Genomic DNA, 20,221 nt, shown 5'->3' on the forward strand with positions numbered 1-20,221 from the left:
CCTGTGATACAGAATTACAAGGGGAAGATGCCAGGTTTTTACAAAATCAGCTGCTGCTCCAGAGTATTCTTGGTCTCCTGAGGGATGCTGCAAAACTCTGCAGGTTAAATTAAACGCGCCTCTTCAGAACCATCTTTGTTAAATATGAAAAGACACTACCTCCGACAAACACCCAGGTTACTACACACAATTCATTCTTGCAAATTATCTTTCTCCTCATACTCTGTAACTGAGCAAGGTGAATTTTAATGTAACAAAGGAGAGAAGGATGTGTGAAGTGTGAGGCTGAATAAAAATGGCTGAAAAGCAATCCAAGCGAGGCTGGAGGGTAGCCACACCCAGTGCTAATATGGACTATTCCAAAATAAATCTGTTATACCAAGGGCCACCGGCACTGTTCGTTCTTTCCCTCCATTTATTTCACAGATACCTATTATTAATAAATAGTAGTCACAGGTTACTCCAATGACAGAAAAAAACCCCAAATATTTCAAAGTGAACCATCCTAATATGTGGCTACGCCATCATATTTTCAGGATTTCGAGAGCTAGTCTGCATCTCCACTCTCCTTTGTGTGATCACAAATAACAACCCTGAAATGGGTGTGTCCCTCTTAAAAGGATGCACTCCAGCCCTCTCAGTTAATGGTTCTGCCAGGAGATTTCCACCTTTGGGCAGAAATAAATGCACTGGGATGCATGGAACAATAAGAAAGCACTTTAACTCCGGGGATGAGAAAACATTAAACAAGTACTGAATGATGCACAGATCCCAAAAGAACTCCCGGAGGAGGCGACTGATGCATTATTTAAAATACCAGCATTACAACAAGAAAACAAAGGGGTGGGGGTGGGGTTAAAAAAAAAAGAAAAAAACAACAACCAAGCACCATCCATTTTGATTCTTGAAATAACAGGTTTACTACCCCCCAACAGAAAGCTCTGGGGTATAAAGCATGCACAGGTCCCACAGGTGAAATGATGCACAATGGACGAGTCCGGGTCCCGGGTTTCCCGTGCGCCTCAGGCATGCACTACTGAAATAAAGAGAATACCCTGACTTTTCCAGTTGCTCCACACACAGTCCATCTTGGTGGAATCGGCAGTGGCCTGCATCGTGCGGGCTTTGGGGGCTCGCCGTGGCTCTCCTCGGGGGCGCCGAGCGTGCACTCAAGCGTTGGTGCCCGGCTGCTGCGGCTGGGCTCGCAGTGGCCGCGCGGCTGCGGAGAGACTGAGGCTGCACCAGGCGGCGCGCGGCGAGGGGCGGGAGCGTCGCTGGCGCCGCAGTCTGCGCGGCCGGCAGCGAATCAGCGCGGCGCGGCCCCGGAGCCGCCTGCGCGCATGGGGATGCGGGCGCCGCTCCACGCGACAGCGTTGGCTGGGCTGCCCAAGGGTGCTACCCTGGAGACGGGTAAAGCGGTTCTGGCTGGGAAGGCGCTGACGCGGACAGTGGGTGGGAGGTTTGGGAGGAGGGGAAAAAGGGCTGACAGTGGGGGTGAGAGGAGGAGGACTTGGGCTGTTCCTGGGAGTTCTTGACTCCCAGAATATGCGAGGTGCATATTCTAGAAATTTCTGAGAAACCCAAGAAACCTGCTGGACAAAACCAAGTCAACGGCATCATAAATGTCAGGCTTGCAGCATAATGTTCCCTAATTGTTGCCACTGTTTACCTTTCACTTCTCCCTCTAACTCTTAAAATTCTGGACTCGATGAATTTTAATTGCCTAGAACCTTCTGAAGAATTGCCAGATTCTCTCCTTTTGGAATATTCCACAGATATCCAAAACCTTTGTTGGCAAGCAACAATCATTGGAGAGAAAGCCTACTGCTCTGTCCCAGAGGGCTTGTGTATTTCTTGGGTTACCCCTCTCTGTTTGTGGGTCGAAGGAATCCATGTGAGAATGCGGTGCCTGTAGACCCCAGACCAAAGCCCTTGGACTCTGGTACGTAGAGTCATTGGTCAATGCAGTGACAATCCAAGGGTGTCATTTGTGGGGACGTTCAAACAGAACTCAGGGAAGCAAAGGGCATTCTGTCTCAACAGTGTCATCTTTGGGATTGACCACTGGGGGGCAGTGGAGGTGGGTGGTGTGTATTTGGGAGATAAGACTTGGTTTCGAAGCCCAGGTAGTCAAGGATGTCAGGAGTCCACAGTTAAAATGCAAATGTCTAAGGAAGGAACAGAACAATGCGTGGTGACCTGCTTTTTAAATCTTACCATAAACTACTTTATCAGAACATACATCAAGACCCTGAGAGAATGGATGGGATAAATGTATTTTGATGAAGAAAAGGTAGAAATAGGAAAGAGAAAGGACTGGAATGTGGGCATTGTCTGGAAAAGAAGGTACTGTTGGAAGGGGTCCCTAGAGGAGACAAGACACTGCATGAGGACAGAGAATGCCCTGGAGACCACTGGAGCATACAGAAGGAAGAGTTCAGAGGGAGCAGGAACAAACTTTCCACTTCATCTTGTGGCACGGCTTTATCCATTACAGGGTCTTTTTCATAGAGAAGTGGAGCCTTCCTGATTCCTCTACAGTTCCCAGAGGTGTTCTTTCCCAGATCAAAATCTACATTTGCATACCCCACACCAGCAAGGGCCTAAGAACAGTAATCTCAAGGTTATGCTTGTAGACACGATTTATCATCTTTCATTTTAATGAAGCATATACACTTTAAAATACGATCTTTGGGATCATGTGTATTCTTTTCAGAATACAAGCTTGTGGAGAAACCACCTGGGCCTCTCTGCGTATTTTTGTAACGTATCTGAAATTATTCTTGATAAAGCTTAATGGGGTATCAGAGCTCCCACAGAGTTGATGGGAAGGAACAACAATGACCACATTATTACAAAGCACTTTTCACAATGACCTACTCTAAGGATATTCATGATTTTTTTTTCTATTTGTATTCCCTACCTTTCCTCCCTCCTCCCAATTTTTTTCATTGCCACGTCATTTTTGGGAATTCTGTCAGTTAAATACTGAAAAGACTGGTATATGATGATAGCCTGATCAGCACCGACTTCTCACTGCATGATATGGGGACAAGACTGAGAAGAAAAGAGAGGGTAGGGCAGGGGTTGGCTGGTGGGCTTTTGCTGCCCTGGCTGCTTTTCAGTTGGAGGGAGATCTTTAGAGCTGTGGCCACTAGGAGGCACTGCCAGTCCAATGATAGCCCCAGTTATCATCCCTAAGTCCAGAAGGTGCCAGCAGGTACCTTTACTGATGAGTATTGTGTCCACCACATTACGGGAAACAGTGTGTACTGCCAATCTGACAGTCTGTATAGTGTGTATGGTGAATACACAATGTTCCCAATAAGGAACAGGGAGAAGCAAGCTCTCTTTAAAGTGGAGGATACATTAGGTCAGAGTTTCTGGGCCAGGCGTTTTCATTGACCATAAAGTTGACCTTGGGGCCAGGCGCGGTGGTTCACTCCTGTAATCCTAGCATTTTGGAAGGCAGAGGTGAGTGGATCGCTTGAGCCCAGAAGCTCAAGACCAGCCTGGGGAACATGGTGAAACCCCATCTCTAAAAAAAATACAAAAAAAAAAAAATTTTCTGGGCATGGTGGCATGCACCTGTACTCCTAGCTTGGGAGGCTGAAGTGGGAGGATCACTTGAACCCAGGGAGATCGAGGCTGCAGTGAGTTGTGATCGCATCACTGCACTCCAGCCTGGGTGACACAGTGAGACCCCATCTAAAAGCTGGCCTTGGAATGTCAGTTTAGCTGAAAGACCACATTATTTTCATTCATGCTAAGTGTGGAGAGAGATGTTGGATGGCACACAAAAATCCACTCTAACAGTTTGATAGTTGAAGGTTGAGGAAGTAAGATGGCTATTTCACAGACAGATTCACACTAGTGAAGTAAGAATTGGCGGGCTTTAGCTTAATGTATAGGTGGTAAGAGAAACATAAATGAACTTATTCATGGAAAACTAGGAATCACCTGTATTGTAAAAGTTAGCTACATGGCCTTCAGCAAGTCATTTATCATCTCTGGACATCTCATAATTCTAATACAAATAAATGGAAGCTTTAGGTGTTTCTCATTATGAAATAATAAGAATTTATTTCCCATAAACATCGTAAATGGGTGCTTTCTTTGCACAACTGCTCACACAGTATTAATTGAAAGCTCTTGCCAAGATCAAAACGATAAAATGGGTAGAGAAGATATGTAAATTTTCCTTAAGTGGTGAAAGAAAACAGAAAGCAAAATAAAGCTTGCTAAAAGTAGGCAGGAACTGCCACTATCTTTAAACCAGTAGAGAACAGACGGGCTTTATCTGCAGCCAGCTTAGAACTTGGTTAAGGTGCTTGCCAGGAGAGGAAGTGATTTCTTTACTTTTCAGGATGAAATCATGCATTAGGCAGTCTGTTCTCAGGAAAAGCAAAATAGTCAAGTTTTGTAATCTCATCCCAGGTCAAGATTAATATTGAAGGCTAGCATTCCCAGAGTGGCTTTATTGTGTCTTTCTCTTCTGGCACCAGAATTTTACTGATGGGAATCAGTGGCATCTGCATTGATACATTTATTCAACAAATATTTATTGAGTACCTGCTGTGTGCTGGACACTGTTCTAGGCATAAAGCAGAGTTCCTACTTTATATGCTGGTGTGTATGTGTGGGCAAATAATAACCAAAAAGGTAAATATATAATATTCATTTGTGGACAAGTGTATGGGAAAAATAAAGCACATAAAAGAAGACAGAGTGGAGGTGAGGTGAAAATTTGCTATTTTATAAGGAGGGTCAGCAAAGGCCCGGAGCAGACACCTAAAGGAGCAGGAGAATGCCATTAAGATATATGGGAGAAGAACATTCACAGATGCACTGCGTTTTCATGACAGAATGTAATAACTGGTACACTATATAAGCATCTTCATTTTTTTCTTGTTCTGAGAAATATAGCAATTGGAATAAAAGGCACAGAACCAAAAATATACTTCATTATGATCAAAGAACACTGAGAACTCTATGCCATATGGAATAAGGAAATTTTAAAAGGCAGCCAGTTTGGTACATATCCCACTGTAGCAGAATAATGCATGAATATGGAGTTTCAAACAATAGATTAGCACATGTTATTTGCCAGGTGCTTCTTCATGTGGTATACATTTAGTTGTTACAAGATCCCTATGAGTTAGTGTTTACCCTCATTTCTTGATTCATTTATTCATTTGATCTACAAATATTTATAGAGCCCATACTAAGGACCTGTCTCCATAAATACAAAGGGAGCTGCCCACTGGGAACTTGAGTCCAGAGGGGGAAAATTTTACACATAAATAGATAAATGCAATAACTAACAGACCTATGAGCAGGAAAGAGTGGGTACACAAACAGAGCGTGGCTAGGGAGAAGAACAGGTTTCAGGAAAGGCTTTAGAGGGTAGGTAAAGTTGAGCTGAGTTATGAACAAGAAATAGCATCACCAGTTTGAGTCATGGGGATTTCCTGGCAGACAGAAATGGAATTAATGGGAAACTTAATTACAGAAATGTGCAGAGGCTAGATCATGCCAGTCCTGAGTAGTAATACTGGCAGTAAATGAGGGAGACACTGAAGGGTTTTGAGAAGTGGACTAACATGGGAACTTGAATAATTTATCCAAATTTGCAGTTTTCCAGAATTGATAAATTCTAGGGTTATGACAGTAAATCAGCCTTTAGCAAGACAAATAATAAATCAATACCCCGACCCACATTATAGTGAACATGTAAGGCATCAAAGACAAGGAGAAAATCTTAAAAGCAAGCATAAATCAAAGGCAGATTACCTCAGAGAAACTGTTAGACCAACAGCAGTCTTTAATAGAACCAGAATCTAATAGTTAGAGAAAATAACGTCTTCAAAGTAGCAAAGGAATGTAATCATCATCTTGAATTCTATACCCAGCAAGACTAATAGACCTTTTCAAATACGTAATCAATGAGAAAATTTATTAATTGCAGACCCTGAAGAAAAATCTACCAAAGGTGACACTTTAGGAAGAAAAAAATTGAACCTTAGAAATGAGTTGTATGAAAAAAATGCTGGACATAAAAATTATTAATGGCCAGCTTAAGGATTTATAAAAGAAAGGTAAAACTAAAACAGGATACAAAAACAGAACATAAGGTGGAAGGGAGTGGGAAGAGTAAAAGCATTCTACAGTCTTTTCATTGTTTAGGAGGAAAATAGAAATACCAGCTGTAGACTTTGGCAACTCATATTTGTGTATTCAGTATTTGTCACCTGAAAAGAAAATAATTAGAATATATAACTTCTAAATAAATAAATTGCATAAACTAGAGAATTAAACAATAGAAATTAGGAAAGGGGAAAATAAGAAGAAAATACAAAGAACTGGTAAATGGAAAGCACAAAATGAAGTGTCATAAGTCCTCACTTAACATCGTTGATAGGTTCTTGGAAACTGCAACTTTAAGGAAAAAGACATATAAGAGAATGAATATTTTTTTTCTCATCAGTGTGAATAATGAATCTACCTTGCATGAAATGACATTATTGAAGAACCTGCTATACATCTTTTCACTTACAGTTATAGTTTCCAAGAACCTATGACATTGAGGACTTACATTATTGGAAATACATCTAAATATATCTAACTTGTACCAGCTGGAAAGATGGAAACTATCAGATTGCATGAAAAAAATCTAGCCAGAGGATGCCTACAAAAGAAAATCTGAATACATAGTTGAAATAGGAAAGTTTAAAGTAGAAATGGAAAATGCTATACCAACTGATGTGGTTTGGATATTTTTCCCCTCCAAATCTCATGTTGAAATGTGATTCCCAATGTTGGAGGTGGGGCCTGGTGGGAGGTGATTGGATCATGGAGGTGGATCCCTCATGAATGGTTTAGCACCATCCCCTTGGTGATAAGTGGGTTTTCACTCAGTTCATATGAGGTGTGGTTGTTTAAAAGTCTGGGACCACCCCTCTTGCCCTCTGCTCCCTTGCTCCACTCTCGCCATGTGATGTGCCTGCTCCCACTTCACCTTCTGCCATGATTGTAAGCTTCCCGAGGCCTTCACCAGACACTGAGCAGATGTTGGTGGCATACTTGTACAGCCTGCAGATCCGTGAGCCAATTAAACCTTTTTTCTTTATAAATTACCCAGTCTCAGGTATTCCTTTATAGTAACAAAAGAACTGTCTAACACACTAGGTTAATACAGTATTATATAGTGACCTTGCTAAATTTACTTATTAATTCTGTTTGAAGATTCTTTAAAAATTTTTATGCACATACAGGCATACCTTAGAGATATTGTGGGTTCTGTTTGAGACCACTACAATGAAGTGAATATTGCAATAAAGTGAGTCACATGATTTTTGGGGTTTCCAAGTGCACATAAAAGTTATGTTTACACTATACTGTAGTCTATTAATTGTGCAATAGCATTATGATTACAAAAAATTCACATGCCTTGATTTAAAAATATTTTATTGATAAAATGCTAATAATCTTCTGAGCCTTCAGTAATTCATAATAATCTTTTTGCTGGTGGAGGGTCTTGCCTCGATGTTGATGGCTGCTGACCAGGGTCATGGTTGTTGGAGGTTGGAGTGGTTGTAGCAATTTTTGAAAGTAAGACAGCAGTGAAGTTTGCCACATTGATTGACTCTTCCTTTCATTAAAGATTTTTCTGTAGCACACAATGTTGTTCGAGAGCACCCTACCCACAGTAGAAGTTCTTTTAAAATTGGAGTCAATCCTCTCAAACTCTGCCACTCTCTTATCAACTACGTTTATGTAATATTCTAAATCTTTTGTTGTCATTTCAACAGTGTTCACAGCATCTTCACCAGGAGTAAATTCCATCTCAAGAAACCACTTTCTTTGGTCATCCATAAGAAGCAACTCCTCATCCATTCAAGTTTGATCCTGATATTGCACCAATTCAGTCATATCTTTGGGCTCTACTTCTAATTCTGGTTCTTTTGTGATTTTCACCATATCTGCTCTTACTTCCTCCACTGAAGTCTTGGACCCCTAAAAGTCATCCATAAAGATTGGAATCAGCCAGGCACGGTGGCTTACGCCTGTAATCCCAGCACTTTGGGAGGCCGAGGCAGGCGGATCACGAGGTCAAGAGATCGAGACCATCCTGGCCAACATGGTGAAACCCCATCTCTACTAAAAATACAAAAATTATACATATGTAACTAACCTGTACATTTGTGCACATGTACCCTAAAACCTAAAGTATAATAATAATAAATAAATGAATAAAAAAGTAAAAAAAAAAAATTAGCTGGGTGTGGTGGTGCATGCCTGTAGTCCCAGCTACTCAGGAGGCTGTGGCAGGAGAATCGCTTGAACCTGGGAGGCAGAGGTTGCAGCGAGCTGAGATCGTGCCACTGCACTCCAGCCTGGCAACAGAGGGAGCCTCCATCTCAAAAAAAAAAAAAAAAAAAAAAAAATTGGAATCAACATTTTCCAAACTCTTGTTATGGAGGATGACCTCCTCCCATGAATCACGAATGTTCTCAATGACATTTAGAATGGTGAACCCTTTCCAGAGCATTTAATATGGCAGCTATAGACTTAAAATTTTTTTTTTTTCCCGAGATGGAGTTTCACTGTTGTCTCCCAGGCTGGAGTGCAGTGGCGCGATCTCGGCTCACTGCAACCTCCGCCTCCTGGGTTCAAGTGATTGTCCTGCCTCAGCCTCCCAAGTTGCTGGGACTACAAGCACCTGCCACCACGCATGGCTAATTTTGGTATTTTTAGTAGACACAGGGTTTCACCATGTTGGCCAGGCTGGCCTCGAACTCCTGACCTCAGGTGATCCGCCCCCTTCAGTCTCCCAAAATGCTGGGATTACAGGCATGAGCCACTGCGCCCAGCCACAAAATGTATTTTTAAATATAAGACTTGAAGGTCAAAATTACTGTTTGATCCATGGGCTGCAGAATGGATGTTGTGTTAGCAGGCAAGAAAACATTCATTTCCTTGCACATTTCTGTTAGAGCTCTTAGGTGACCAGGTTCATGGTCAATGAGCAGTAATATTTTGAAAGGAATATATTTTTTTTCCCGAACAGTAGTTCTCAACAGTTAGCTTAAAATATTCAGTAAACTATGCTGTAAACAGATGTTCTGTTATCTGGGCTTTGTTGTTAAATTTATTGAGCATAGACAGAGTAGAGTAGATTTAGCATAATTCTTAAGGGCCCTAGAATGTTTTGAATAGTAAATTAACATTGTCTTCAACTTAAAGTCACCAGCTGCAATGTAGTCACCTTCATCAATGATCTTTGGAATAACTTGCTGCAGCTTCTCCATTAGCACTTGCTGCTTCACCTGGCATTTTTTATGTCATGGAGAAGGCTTCTTTCCTTAACTCTCATGAACCAACCTCTGCTAGCTTCCAACTTTTCTCCTGCAGCTTCCTCACCTCTCTCAGCCTTCGTAAAATTAAAGAGTGAGGGCCTTGGTCTGGATTAGGCTTTGGCTTAAGGGAATGTTAGGGTTGGTTTGGTCTTCTAACCAGATCACTGAAACTTTCTCCATATCAGCAATGAGGCTGTTTTGCTTTCTTGTCAATCATGTGTTCACTGAAATAGCACTTTTCATTTCCTTCAAGAATTTTTCCTTTGCATTTACAACTTGGATAACTGGCCTTGCTTTTGGCCTATCTTAGCTTTCAACATGCTTTGTTTACTAAGATTAATCATTTCTAGCTTTTGATTTAAAGTGAGAGATGTATGATTCTTCCTTTCACTTGAACACTTAGAAGCCACTGTAGGGTTATTCATTGGCCTAACTGAAATACTGCAGTGTCTGAGGGAATAAAGAGACCTGAGAAGAGGAAGAGAGACTAGAGAATGGCCAGTTGGTTGAGCAGTCAGAACACACACAACACTTATTAAGTTAGCCATCTTCTATAGGTGCAGTTTATGGCACCCCAAAATAATTACAACAGTAACATCAAGATCACCGATCACAGATCACCATAACAGTTGTCATAACTAGAAAAGAGTTTAAAATAGTGTAAGAATCACCAAAATGTTACAGAGACATGAAGTAAGCAGATGCTGTTGAAAAGATGGTGCTAATAAACTTGCTCAATGCAGGTTTGCCACAAACCTTCAATTTGTTTTTAAAAAAAAGCAGTATCTGCAAAGTACAATAAAATGAGGTATGCTTGTAATCATATCTTCTGTGAATAAAAATGGGTTTATTTTTTCCCTTCCAATCTTTGTACTTTTATCTCTTTTACCTTGTCTTACTGCACTGTCTATGACCTCCAGTATAATGATGAGTAGAAGTGGTAACAGATTATTCTTTGTCTTACTCCTGAAGTAAGGGAAAACTGTGCTCAAAATTTTTACTACCAAGTATGATGTTGGCTGTGAGTTTTTAGCTGTCCTTTATCAGATTAATAAAGTGTCCTTTGTTTCCCAGTTTTCTGAGAGTTTTTGTTATGAACAGATATTGAATTATATCAAATACTTTTTCTAAAGCTATTGAGATGACCACATGAATTTTTTTATTTTCTTAATATAAAAATTACATGCATCAAATTTTGAATGTTAAACTTTGCATTTCTAGAATAACCTCACATGGCTCCTACGTGACATCCTTTTAATATATCACTATTCAATTTGGATTCAATATGCTAATATTTTGTGTAGAATTTTTGTATCCATATTGAAGAAATATTGTCCTTCAATTTTCTTTTCTTGCAATATGCTTGTACATCTTGTGATAGCTTAGATTTCTGTATTAGGTTTATACTGGCCTCACAAAGCAAGTTAGAAAATGTTACTCCCTCCTGTATTTTCTGAAAGAGTTTATGTATGATGGTATTATTTCATATTGGAATATTTGGAAGAATTCACCACCAAGCCCATCTGGGCTGGGACTTTTCTTTGTAAAGCAGTTTATAATCATAGATTTCTTTAATAGATGTTAGGATTATTCTAATTCTATTTTAAAATTTCTGCTTATGTCAATGTTGGTTTTTATTTCCAAATGAATTTGTCCATTTTATTTTATTTATTTATTTATTTATTTATTTATTTATTTATTGAGATGGAGTCTTGCTCTGTCACCAGGCTGGAGTGCAGTGGCACGATCTGAGCTCACTGCAGCCTCCACCTCCCAGGTTCAAGAGATTCTCCTGCCTCAGCCTCTTGAGTAGCTGGGACTACAGGTGTGTACCACCACGCACAGCTAATTTTTGTATTTTTAGTAGAGACGGGGTTTCACCATGTTGTCCAGGATGGTCTCGATCTCTTGACCTCGTGATCTGCCTGCCTCGGCCTCCCAAAGTGCTGGGATTACAGGCATGAGCCACCGTGCCTGGCCTGACTTTGTCCATTTTAAATATGTTGTCAGTTTCTTGGCATAAATTTTTTATAACATCATCTTAAGTTTTTTAACAAAATGGAGGTGCCATAGCCATGTCCCTTCTTTCATTTCTGATATTGTTAAATTTTATTTTCTCTTTATTTCTTGATCATCTTGAAGATTTTTCAATATTATGAATTCATTTTAAAGAATAAAATTTTTACTTTTTTCTTTTTTTTTATTATTATTACTATTATTATTATTATACTTTAGGCTCTATGGTACATGTGCACAACGTGCAGGTAAGTTACATATGTATACATGTGCCATGCTGGTGCGCTGCACCCACCAACTCGTCATCTAGCATTAGGTATATCTCCCAATGCTATCCCTCCCCCCTCCCCCCACCCCACAACAGTCCCTGAAGTCTGATGTTCCCCTTCCTGTGTCCATGTGTTTTCATTGTTCAGTTCCCACCTATGAGTGAGAATATGTGGTGTTTGGTTTTTTGTTCTTGCGATAGTTTACTGAGAATGATGATTTCCAATTTCATCCATGTCCCTACAAAGGACACGAACTCATCATTTTTTATGGCTGCATAGTATTCCATGGTGTATATGTGCCACATTTTCTTAATCCAGTCTATCATTGTTGGACATTTGGGTTGGTTCCAAGTCTTTGCCATTGTGAATAGTGCCACAATAAACATACGTGTGCATGTGTCTTTATAGCAGCATGATTTATCGTCCTTTGGGTATATACCCAGTAATGGGATGGCTGGGTCAAATGGAATTTCTAGTTCTAGATCCCTGAGGAATTGCCACACTGACTTCCACAAGGGTTGAACTAGTTTACAGTCCCACCAACAGTGTAAAAGTGTTCCTATTTCTCCACATCCTCTCCAGCACCTGTTGTTTCCTGACTTTTTAATGATTGCCATTCTAACTGGTGTGAGATGGTATCTCATTGTGGTTTTGATTTGCATTTCTCTGATGGCCAGTGATGGTGAGCATTTTTTCATGTGTTTTTTGGCTGCATAAATGTCTTCTTTTGAGAAGTGTCTGTTCATGTCCTTCGCCCACTTTTTGATGGGGTTGTTTGTTTTTTTCTTGTAAATTTGTTGGAGTTCATTGCAGATTCTGGATATTAGCCCTTTGTCAGACGAGTAGGTTGCGAAAATTTTCTCCCATTTTGTAGGTTGCCTGTTCACTCTGATGGTAGTTTCCTTTGCTGTGCAGAAGCTCTTGAGTTTAATTAGATCCCATTTGTCAATTTTGGCTTTTGTTGCCATTGCTTTTGGAGTTTTAGACATGAAGTCCTTGCCCATGCCTATGTCCTGAATGGTAATGCCTAGGTTTTCTTCTAGGGTTTTTATGGTTTTAGGTCTAACATTTAAGTCTTTAATCCATCTTGAATTGATTTTTGTATAAGGTGTAAGGAAGGGATCCAGTTTCAGCTTTCTCCATATGGCTAGCCAGTTTTCCCAGCACCATTTATTAAATAGGGAATCCTTTCCCCATTTCTTGTTTTTGTCAGGTTTGTCAAAGATCAGATACTTGTAGATATGTGGCATTATTTCTGACGGCTCTGTTCTGTTCCATTGATCTATATCTCTGTTTTGGTACCAGTACCATGCTGTTTTGGTTACTGTAGCCTTGTAGTATAGCTTGAAGTCAGGTAGTGTGATGCCTCCAGCTTTGTTCTTTTGGCTTAGGATTGACTTGGCGATGCGGGCTCTTTTTTGGTTCCATATGAACTTTAAAGTAGTTTTTTCCAATTCTGTGAAGAAAGTCATTGGTAACTTGATGGGGATGGCATTGAATCTGTAAATTACCTTGGGAAGGATGGCCATTTTCACGATATTGATTCTTCCTACCCATGAGCATGGAATGTTCTTCCATTTGTTTGTATCCTCTTTTATTTCATTGAGCAGTGGTTTGTAGTTCTCCTTGAAGAGGTCCTTCACATCCCTTGTAAGTTGGATTCCTAGGTATTTTATTCCCTTTGAAGCAATTGTGAATGGGAGTTCACTCATGATTTGGCTCTCTGTTTGTCTGTTATTGGTGTATAAGAATGCTTGTGCTTTTTGTACATTGATTTTGTATCCTGAGACTTTGCTGAAGTTGCTTATCAGCTTAAGGAGATTTTGGGCTGAGACAATGGGGTTTTCTAGATATACAATCATGTCATCTGCAAACAGGGACAATTTGACTTCCTCTTTTCCTAATTGAATAGCTTTGATTTCCTTCTCCTGCCTAATTGCTCTTGCCAGAACTTCCATCACTATGTTGAATAGGAGTGGAGAGAGAGGGCATCCCTGTCTTGTGCCAGTTTTCAAAGGGAATGCTTCCAGTTTTTGCCCATTCAGTATGATATTGGCTGTGGGTTTGTCATAAATAGCTCTTATTATTTTGAGATACGTCCCATCAATACCTAATTTATTGAGAGTTTTTAGCATGAAGGGTTGTTGAATTTTGTCAAAGGCCTTTTCTGCATCTATTGAGATAATCATGTGGTTTTTGTCTTTGGTTCTGTTTATATGCTGGATTACATTTATTGATTTGCGTATATTGAACCAGCCTTGCATCCCAGGGATGAAGCCCACTTGATCATGGTGGATAAGCTTTTTGATGTGCTGCTGGATTCCGTTTGCCAGTATTTTATTGAGGATTTTTGCATCAATGTTCATCAAGGATATTGGTCTAAAATTCTCTTTTTTTGTTGTGTCTCTGCCAGGCTTTGGTATCAGGATGATGCTGGCCTCATAAAATGAGTTAGGGAGGATTCCCTCTTTTTCTATTGATTGGAATAGTTTCAGAAGGAATGGTACCAGCTCCTCCTTGTACCTCTGGTAGAATTCGGCTGTGAACCCATCTGGTCCTGGACTTTTTTTGGTTGGTAAGCTATTGATTATTGCCACAATTTCAGCTCCTGTTATTGGTCTATTCAGAGATTCAACTTCTTCCTGGTTTAGTCTTGGGAGGGTGTATGTGTCCAGGAATTTATCCATTTCTTCTAGATTTTCTAGTTTATTTGCGTAGAGGTGCTTGTAATATTCTCTGATGGTAGTTTGTATTTCTGTGGGATTGGTGGTGATATCCCCTTTATCATTTTTTATTGCATCTATTTGATTCTTCTCTCTTTTTTTCTTTATTAGTCTTGCTAGCGGTCTATCAATTTTGTTGATCCTTTCAAAAAACCAGCTCCTGGATTCATTAATTTTTTGAAGGGTTTTATGTGTCTCTATTTCCTTCAGTTCTGCTCTGATTTTAGTTATTTCTTCCCTTCTGCTAGCTTTTGAATGTGTTTGCTCTTGCTTTTCTAGTTCTTTTAATTGTGATGTTAGGGTGTCAATTTTGGATCTTTCCTGCTTTCTCTTGTGGGCATTTAGTGCTATCAATTTCCCTCTACACACTGCTTTGAATGCATCCCAGAGATTCTGGTATGTTGTGTCTTGGTTCTCATTGGTTTCAAAGAACATCTTTATTTCTGCCTTCATTTCGTTATGTACCCAGTAGTCATTCAGGAGCAGGTTATTCAGTTTCCATGTAGTTGAGCGGTTTTGAGTGAGATTCTTAATCCTGAGTTCTAGCTTGATTGCACTGTGATCTGAGAGATAGTTTGTTATAATTTCTGTTCTTTTACATTTATTGAGGAGAGCTTTACTTCCAATTATATGGTCAATTTTGGAATAGGTGTGGTGTGGTGCTGAAAAAAATGTATATTCTGTTGATTTGGGGTGGAGAGTTCTGTAGATGTCTATTAGGTCCGCTTGGTGCAGAGCTGAGTTCAATTCCTGGGTATCCTTGTTGACTTTCTGTCTCGTTGATCTGTCTAACGTTGACAGTGGGGTGTTAAAGTCTCCCATTATTAATGTGTGGGAGTCTAAGTCTCTTTGTAGGTCACTCAGGACTTGCTTTATGAATCTGGGTGCTCCTGTATTGGGTGCATATATATTTAGGATAGTTAGCTCTTCTTGTTGAATTAATCCCTTTACCATTATGTAATGGCCTTCTTTGTCTCTTTTGATCTTTGTTGGTTTAAAGTCTGTTTTATCAGAGACTAGGATTGCAACCCCTGCCTTTTTTTGTTTTCCATTTGCTTGGTAGATCTTCCTCCATCCCTTTATTTTGAGCCTATGTGTGTCTCTGCATGTGAGATGGGTTTCCTGAATACAGCACACTGATGGGTCTTGAGTCTTTATCCAATTTGCCAGTCTGTGTCTTTTAATTGGAGCATTTAGTCCATTTACATTTAAAGTTAATATTGTTATGTGTGAATTTGATCCTGTCATTATGATGTTAGCTGGTTATTTTGCTCGTTAGTTGATGCAGTCTCTTCCTAGTCTCGATGGTCTTTACATTTCGGTATGATTTTGCAGTGGCTGGTACCGGTTGTGCCTTTCCATGTTTAGTGCTTCCTTCAGGAGCTCTTTTAGGGCAGGCCTGGTGGTGACAAAATCTCTCAGCATTTGCTTGTCTGTAAAGTATTTTATTTCTCCTTCACTTATGAAGCTTAGTTTGGCAGGATATGAAATTCTGGGTTGAAAATTCTTTTCTTTAAGAATGTTGAATATTGGCCCCCACTCTCTTCTGGCTTGTAGGGTTTCTGCCGAGAGATCCGCTGTTAGTCTGATGGGCTTCCCTTTGATGGTAACCCGACCTTTCTCTCTGGCTGCCCTTAACATTTTTTCCTTCATTTCAACTTTGGTGAATCTGACAATTATGTGTCTTGGAGTTGCTCTTCTCGAGGAGTATCTTTGTGGCGTTCTCTGTATTTCCTGAATCTGAATGTTGGCCTGCCTTGCTAGATTGGGGAAGTTCTCCTGGATAATATCCTGCAGAGTGTTTTCCAACTTGTTTCCATTCTCCCCGTCACTTTCAGGTACACCAATCAGACGTAGATTTGGTCTTTTCACATAGTCTCACAGTTCTTGGAGGCTTTGCTCGTTTCTTTTTATTCTTTTTTCTCTAAACTTCCCTTCTCGCTTCATTTCATTCATTTCATCTTCCAGGGCTGATACCCTTTCTTCCATTTGATCGCATCGGCTCCTGAGGCTCTGCATTCTTCACGTAGTTCTCGAGCCTTGGTTTTCAGCTCCATCAGCTCCTTTAAGCACTTCTCTGTATTGGTTATTCTAGTTATACATTCTTCTAAATTTTTTTCAAAGTTTTCAACTTCTTTGCCTTTGGTTTGAATATCCTCCCGTAGCTCGGAGTAATTTGATCGTCTGAAGCCTTCTTCTCTCAGCTCGTCAAAGTCATTCTCCGTCCAGCTTTGTTCCGTTGCTGGTGAGGAACTGCGTTCCTTTGGAGGAGGAGAGGTACTCTGCTTTTTAGAGTTTCCAGTTTTTCTGCTCTGTTTTTTCCCCATCTTTGTGGTTTTATCTACTTTTGGTCTTGATGATGGTGATGTACAGATGGGTTTTTGGTGTGGATGTCCTTTCTGTTAGTTTTCCTTCTAACAGAAAGGACCCTCAGCTGCAGGTCTGTTGGAGTACCTGGCCGGCCGTGTGAGGTGTCAGTCTGCCCCTGCGGGGGGGTGCCTCCCAGTTAGGCTGCTCGGGGGTCAGGGGTCAGGGACCCACTTGAGGAGGCAGTCTGCCCGTTCTCAGATCTCCAGCTGCATGCTGGGAGAACCACTGCTCTCCTCACAGCTGTCAGACAGGGACATTTAAGTCTGCAGAGGTTACTGCTGTCTTTTTGTTTGTCTGTGCCCTGCCCCCAGAGGTGGAGCCTACAGAGGCAGGCAGGCCTCCTTGAGCTGTGGTGGGCTCCACCCAGTTCAAGCTTCCAGGCTGCTTTGTTTACCTAAGCGAGCCTGGGCAATGGCGGGCGCCCCTCCCCCAGCCTCGCTGCCGACTTGCTGTTTGATCTCAGACTGCTGTGCTAGCAATCAGCGAGACTCCGTGGGCGTAGGACCCTCTGAGCCAGGTGTGGGCTATACTCTTCTGGGGCACCGTTTCCTAAGCCCGTTGGAAAGGCACAGTATTCGGGTGGGAGTGTCCCGATTTTCCAGGTGCCCTCTGTCACCCCTGGAAATGGAACTCCCTGACCCCTTGCACTTCCCGAGTGAGGCAATGCCTCGCCCCTGCTTCGGCTGGCGCACGGTGCACTCACCCACTGACCTGCGCCCACTGTCTGGCACTCCCTAGTGAGATGAACACGGTACCTCAGATGGAAATGCAGAAATCACCCGTCTTCTGCGTCGCTCGTGCTGGGAGCTGTAGACCGGAGCTGTTCCTATTCGGCCATCTTGGCTCCTCCTTACTTTTTTCTTTTTATCTATTGTATATCTGCTTTCTGTTTCATTCCATTTTGTTTCTTTGTTTTTATTTTCATTTATTTCTTTTCTTTTGCTTTAATTCACTATTGTTTTACTAACTTCTTCAAATGAAAGCTTATTTTCACTTTCCTTCCTTTCCTTCTGAGACAGGGTCTTGCCCTGTTGCCCACACTGAAGTGCAGTGGTGCAATCATGGCTCACTGCAGCCTTGACCTGGGCTCAGGTGATCCTCCCACCTCAGCCTCCAAAGCAGCTAGGGACTACAGGCATGTGCCACCACATGTGGCTAATTTTTTTGGGGGGGTATTTTTTGTAGAGATGGGGTTTTGCCACGTTACCCAGGCTGGTCTTGAACTCCTGGGTTTGGGAGATCCATCCACCTTGGCCTCCCAAGTGTTAGGATTACAGGTATGAGCTACCATACCTGGCCTGTTCTTCTTTTCTTGTCTTCTTTGAAATTAATCAAGTATATCTTTATAAATCATTTCCTCTAATAGCTTATAGTTTTATCTTTTTGGACATTTTATTTATTTATTTATTTGTTTGTTTTTGAGACAGAGTTTCACTCTGTCACCCAGGCTGGAGTGCAGTGGTTTGATCTCGGCTCACTGCAACCTCTGCCTCCTGGGTTCCAGCAATTCTCCTTCCTCAGCCTCCTGAGTAGCTGAGAGTACAGGTGCACACTACCACACACAGCTAATTTTTTGTATTTTTAGTAGAGACAGGGTTTTACCATGTTGGTCAGGCTGGTCTTGAACTCCTGACCTCAGGTGATCCACCCGCCTTGGCCTCCCAAAGTGCTGGAATTACAGGCATGAGCCACCATGCCAGGCCTCTTTTTGAACATTTTAGTGATTATTCTAGAAGTTACAATGTTCATCCTTAATATGTTGGAGCCAATCTTAAATTAGCAAGTTTACAAATTCCTGTACAATACAAATTTCTTATAACATCAAACTCCCTTAGTCTCTGTCTCCTTTTGTGCTAGGGCTTTTATATATTACTGGTGCTATAAACACCAAATTATATAACAGTTTTTTGTTGTACAAAAATTAATAATCTTTCACATTTACTCACATATTTATCCTTTCCAGTGTTCTTCATCTCCTCCTGTCATACCATTCATACCATTCCTTCCATCTGAGATCCTTTTCAGTCCAAAGAATTTTCTTTACCATTCCGTTTATCTCAGGTCATGGCAAGTATTTATATTAACTTTTGTTTGAGAATAGCTTTATCTTATTTTCATTTTTGAATGATAGTTTCATTGGGCAGAGGTTTAATCTGGCAGTTTCTTTCTTTCAGCAATTTAAATATTTCATTCCACCAACATCTAGACTTAATAATTTCAGTTGAAAGGTCAGTAATTAGTCTTGTTGTTGCTTCTTAGAAAGTAACTGTTATGGCTGTTTTTAAGATTTTCTCTTTAGCTTTGGTTTGATGCAGCTTGATTATGACAGTTTTATTATTCCTTTTGGGTTTACTGAGCTTCTTAAATCAGTGGATTGATGCCTTTTATCAATTTTGAATAATGTCTCATATATATTTCTTCAAATATTCCTTCTGACCCATTTTCTTCTCTTCTATGAAAGCAATTTTTCATATGCTAGACCTTCTGAAAATGTTTCACAAGTTTTTTATACTCTACTCTTTTCTTTTTATATTTTTATTCTCTTTATCTGCCACTTTGGATATTTGATATTGAGCTATCTTTGAGTTTACTAATTCTGTCTTCTGTGTTCAAAGTCTTATTAAACATAGTCAATTAAGTCATAATTTCAGAAATTTTACCTTTCAGTTGTAGTAATTTTACTTTTTTAAATAGTTTCCATGACTGTTGAAATTCTTCATATTTTTTATCAATTTTCTTTCACATATTTATAATAGTTATTTTGAAGTCTTTATCAGCTATATCCAATATCTAGATCATCTATGGGTCTGCTTCTATCATCTCCTTTTTTGCTTGATTGTTGATCTCATGTTTTTGCCTCTTATATGCCTAATAATATCTTATAGCATGATGGGCACTGTGTATTAAGAATCACAAAGACTGACAGTTGATGCTATTTTCCTTCAGAAAAGTTGCTCCTTCCTCTAGTAAGTAGCAACTGAGGAATTGATAAGTTTCCATCAGAAATTAAGCTGAGTTATGGTGGGTTGCAGTTTTAGTTAGGCTAGGCCTACCTCTGGTTTCAGTGATCTCATAGATGGCATTTGAAATGTGATTGCTTTAGGCCAACAAGCCTCTGGCTAGTCTAAGAAAAAAGAGAGAACACAAGGTCAGGGACGGTGGATCATTCCTGTAATCCCAGCACTTTGGGAGGCCAAAGTGGGAAGACTGCTTGAGGCAAGAAGTTTGAGACCAGCCTGGGTAACTTAGGGAGACCCTGTCTCTACAAAAAATAAAAAAAAATTATTTAGGCATGGTGCTGTGCACCTGTAGTCCTAGCTATTTGGGAGGCTGAGATGTTCAGGCAATGCTCCTGCCTCAGCCTCCTGAGTAGCTGGGATTACAGGTGCCTGCCACCATGCCTGGCTAATTTTTGTATTTTTAGTAGAGATGGGGTTTCACCAACTTGGTCAGGCTGGTCTCGAACTCCTGACCTTGTGACCCA

At 40.6% G+C, this 20,221-nt stretch overlaps 1 protein-coding gene across 2 annotated transcripts in view; it reads right to left on the bottom strand.

The window, feature by feature from the left end:
• The window catches only part of RTN1 (reticulon 1), a 280,203-nt gene that overhangs the window by 33,543 nt on the left and 226,439 nt on the right, over positions 1-20,221 (bottom strand). Inside the window, exon 1 of one of the 2 annotated variants that reach the window (XM_054447580.2) lies at positions 1,055-1,389. The exons of the other annotated variant lie outside the window; for it this stretch is intronic. Within the exon in view, the coding sequence (XP_054303555.1) occupies positions 1,055-1,115 (61 nt within the window). The 5' untranslated portion in view covers positions 1,116-1,389. Of the gene's footprint in view, positions 1-1,054; positions 1,390-20,221 lie in introns of those variants that run through there. 2 annotated transcript variants of the gene reach the window in all.

The sequence above is a fragment of the Pongo pygmaeus genome, chromosome 15 (genome assembly GCF_028885625.2).
Source record: "Pongo pygmaeus isolate AG05252 chromosome 15, NHGRI_mPonPyg2-v2.0_pri, whole genome shotgun sequence".
NCBI classification, from domain to species: Eukaryota; Metazoa; Chordata; class Mammalia; order Primates; family Hominidae; genus Pongo; species Pongo pygmaeus.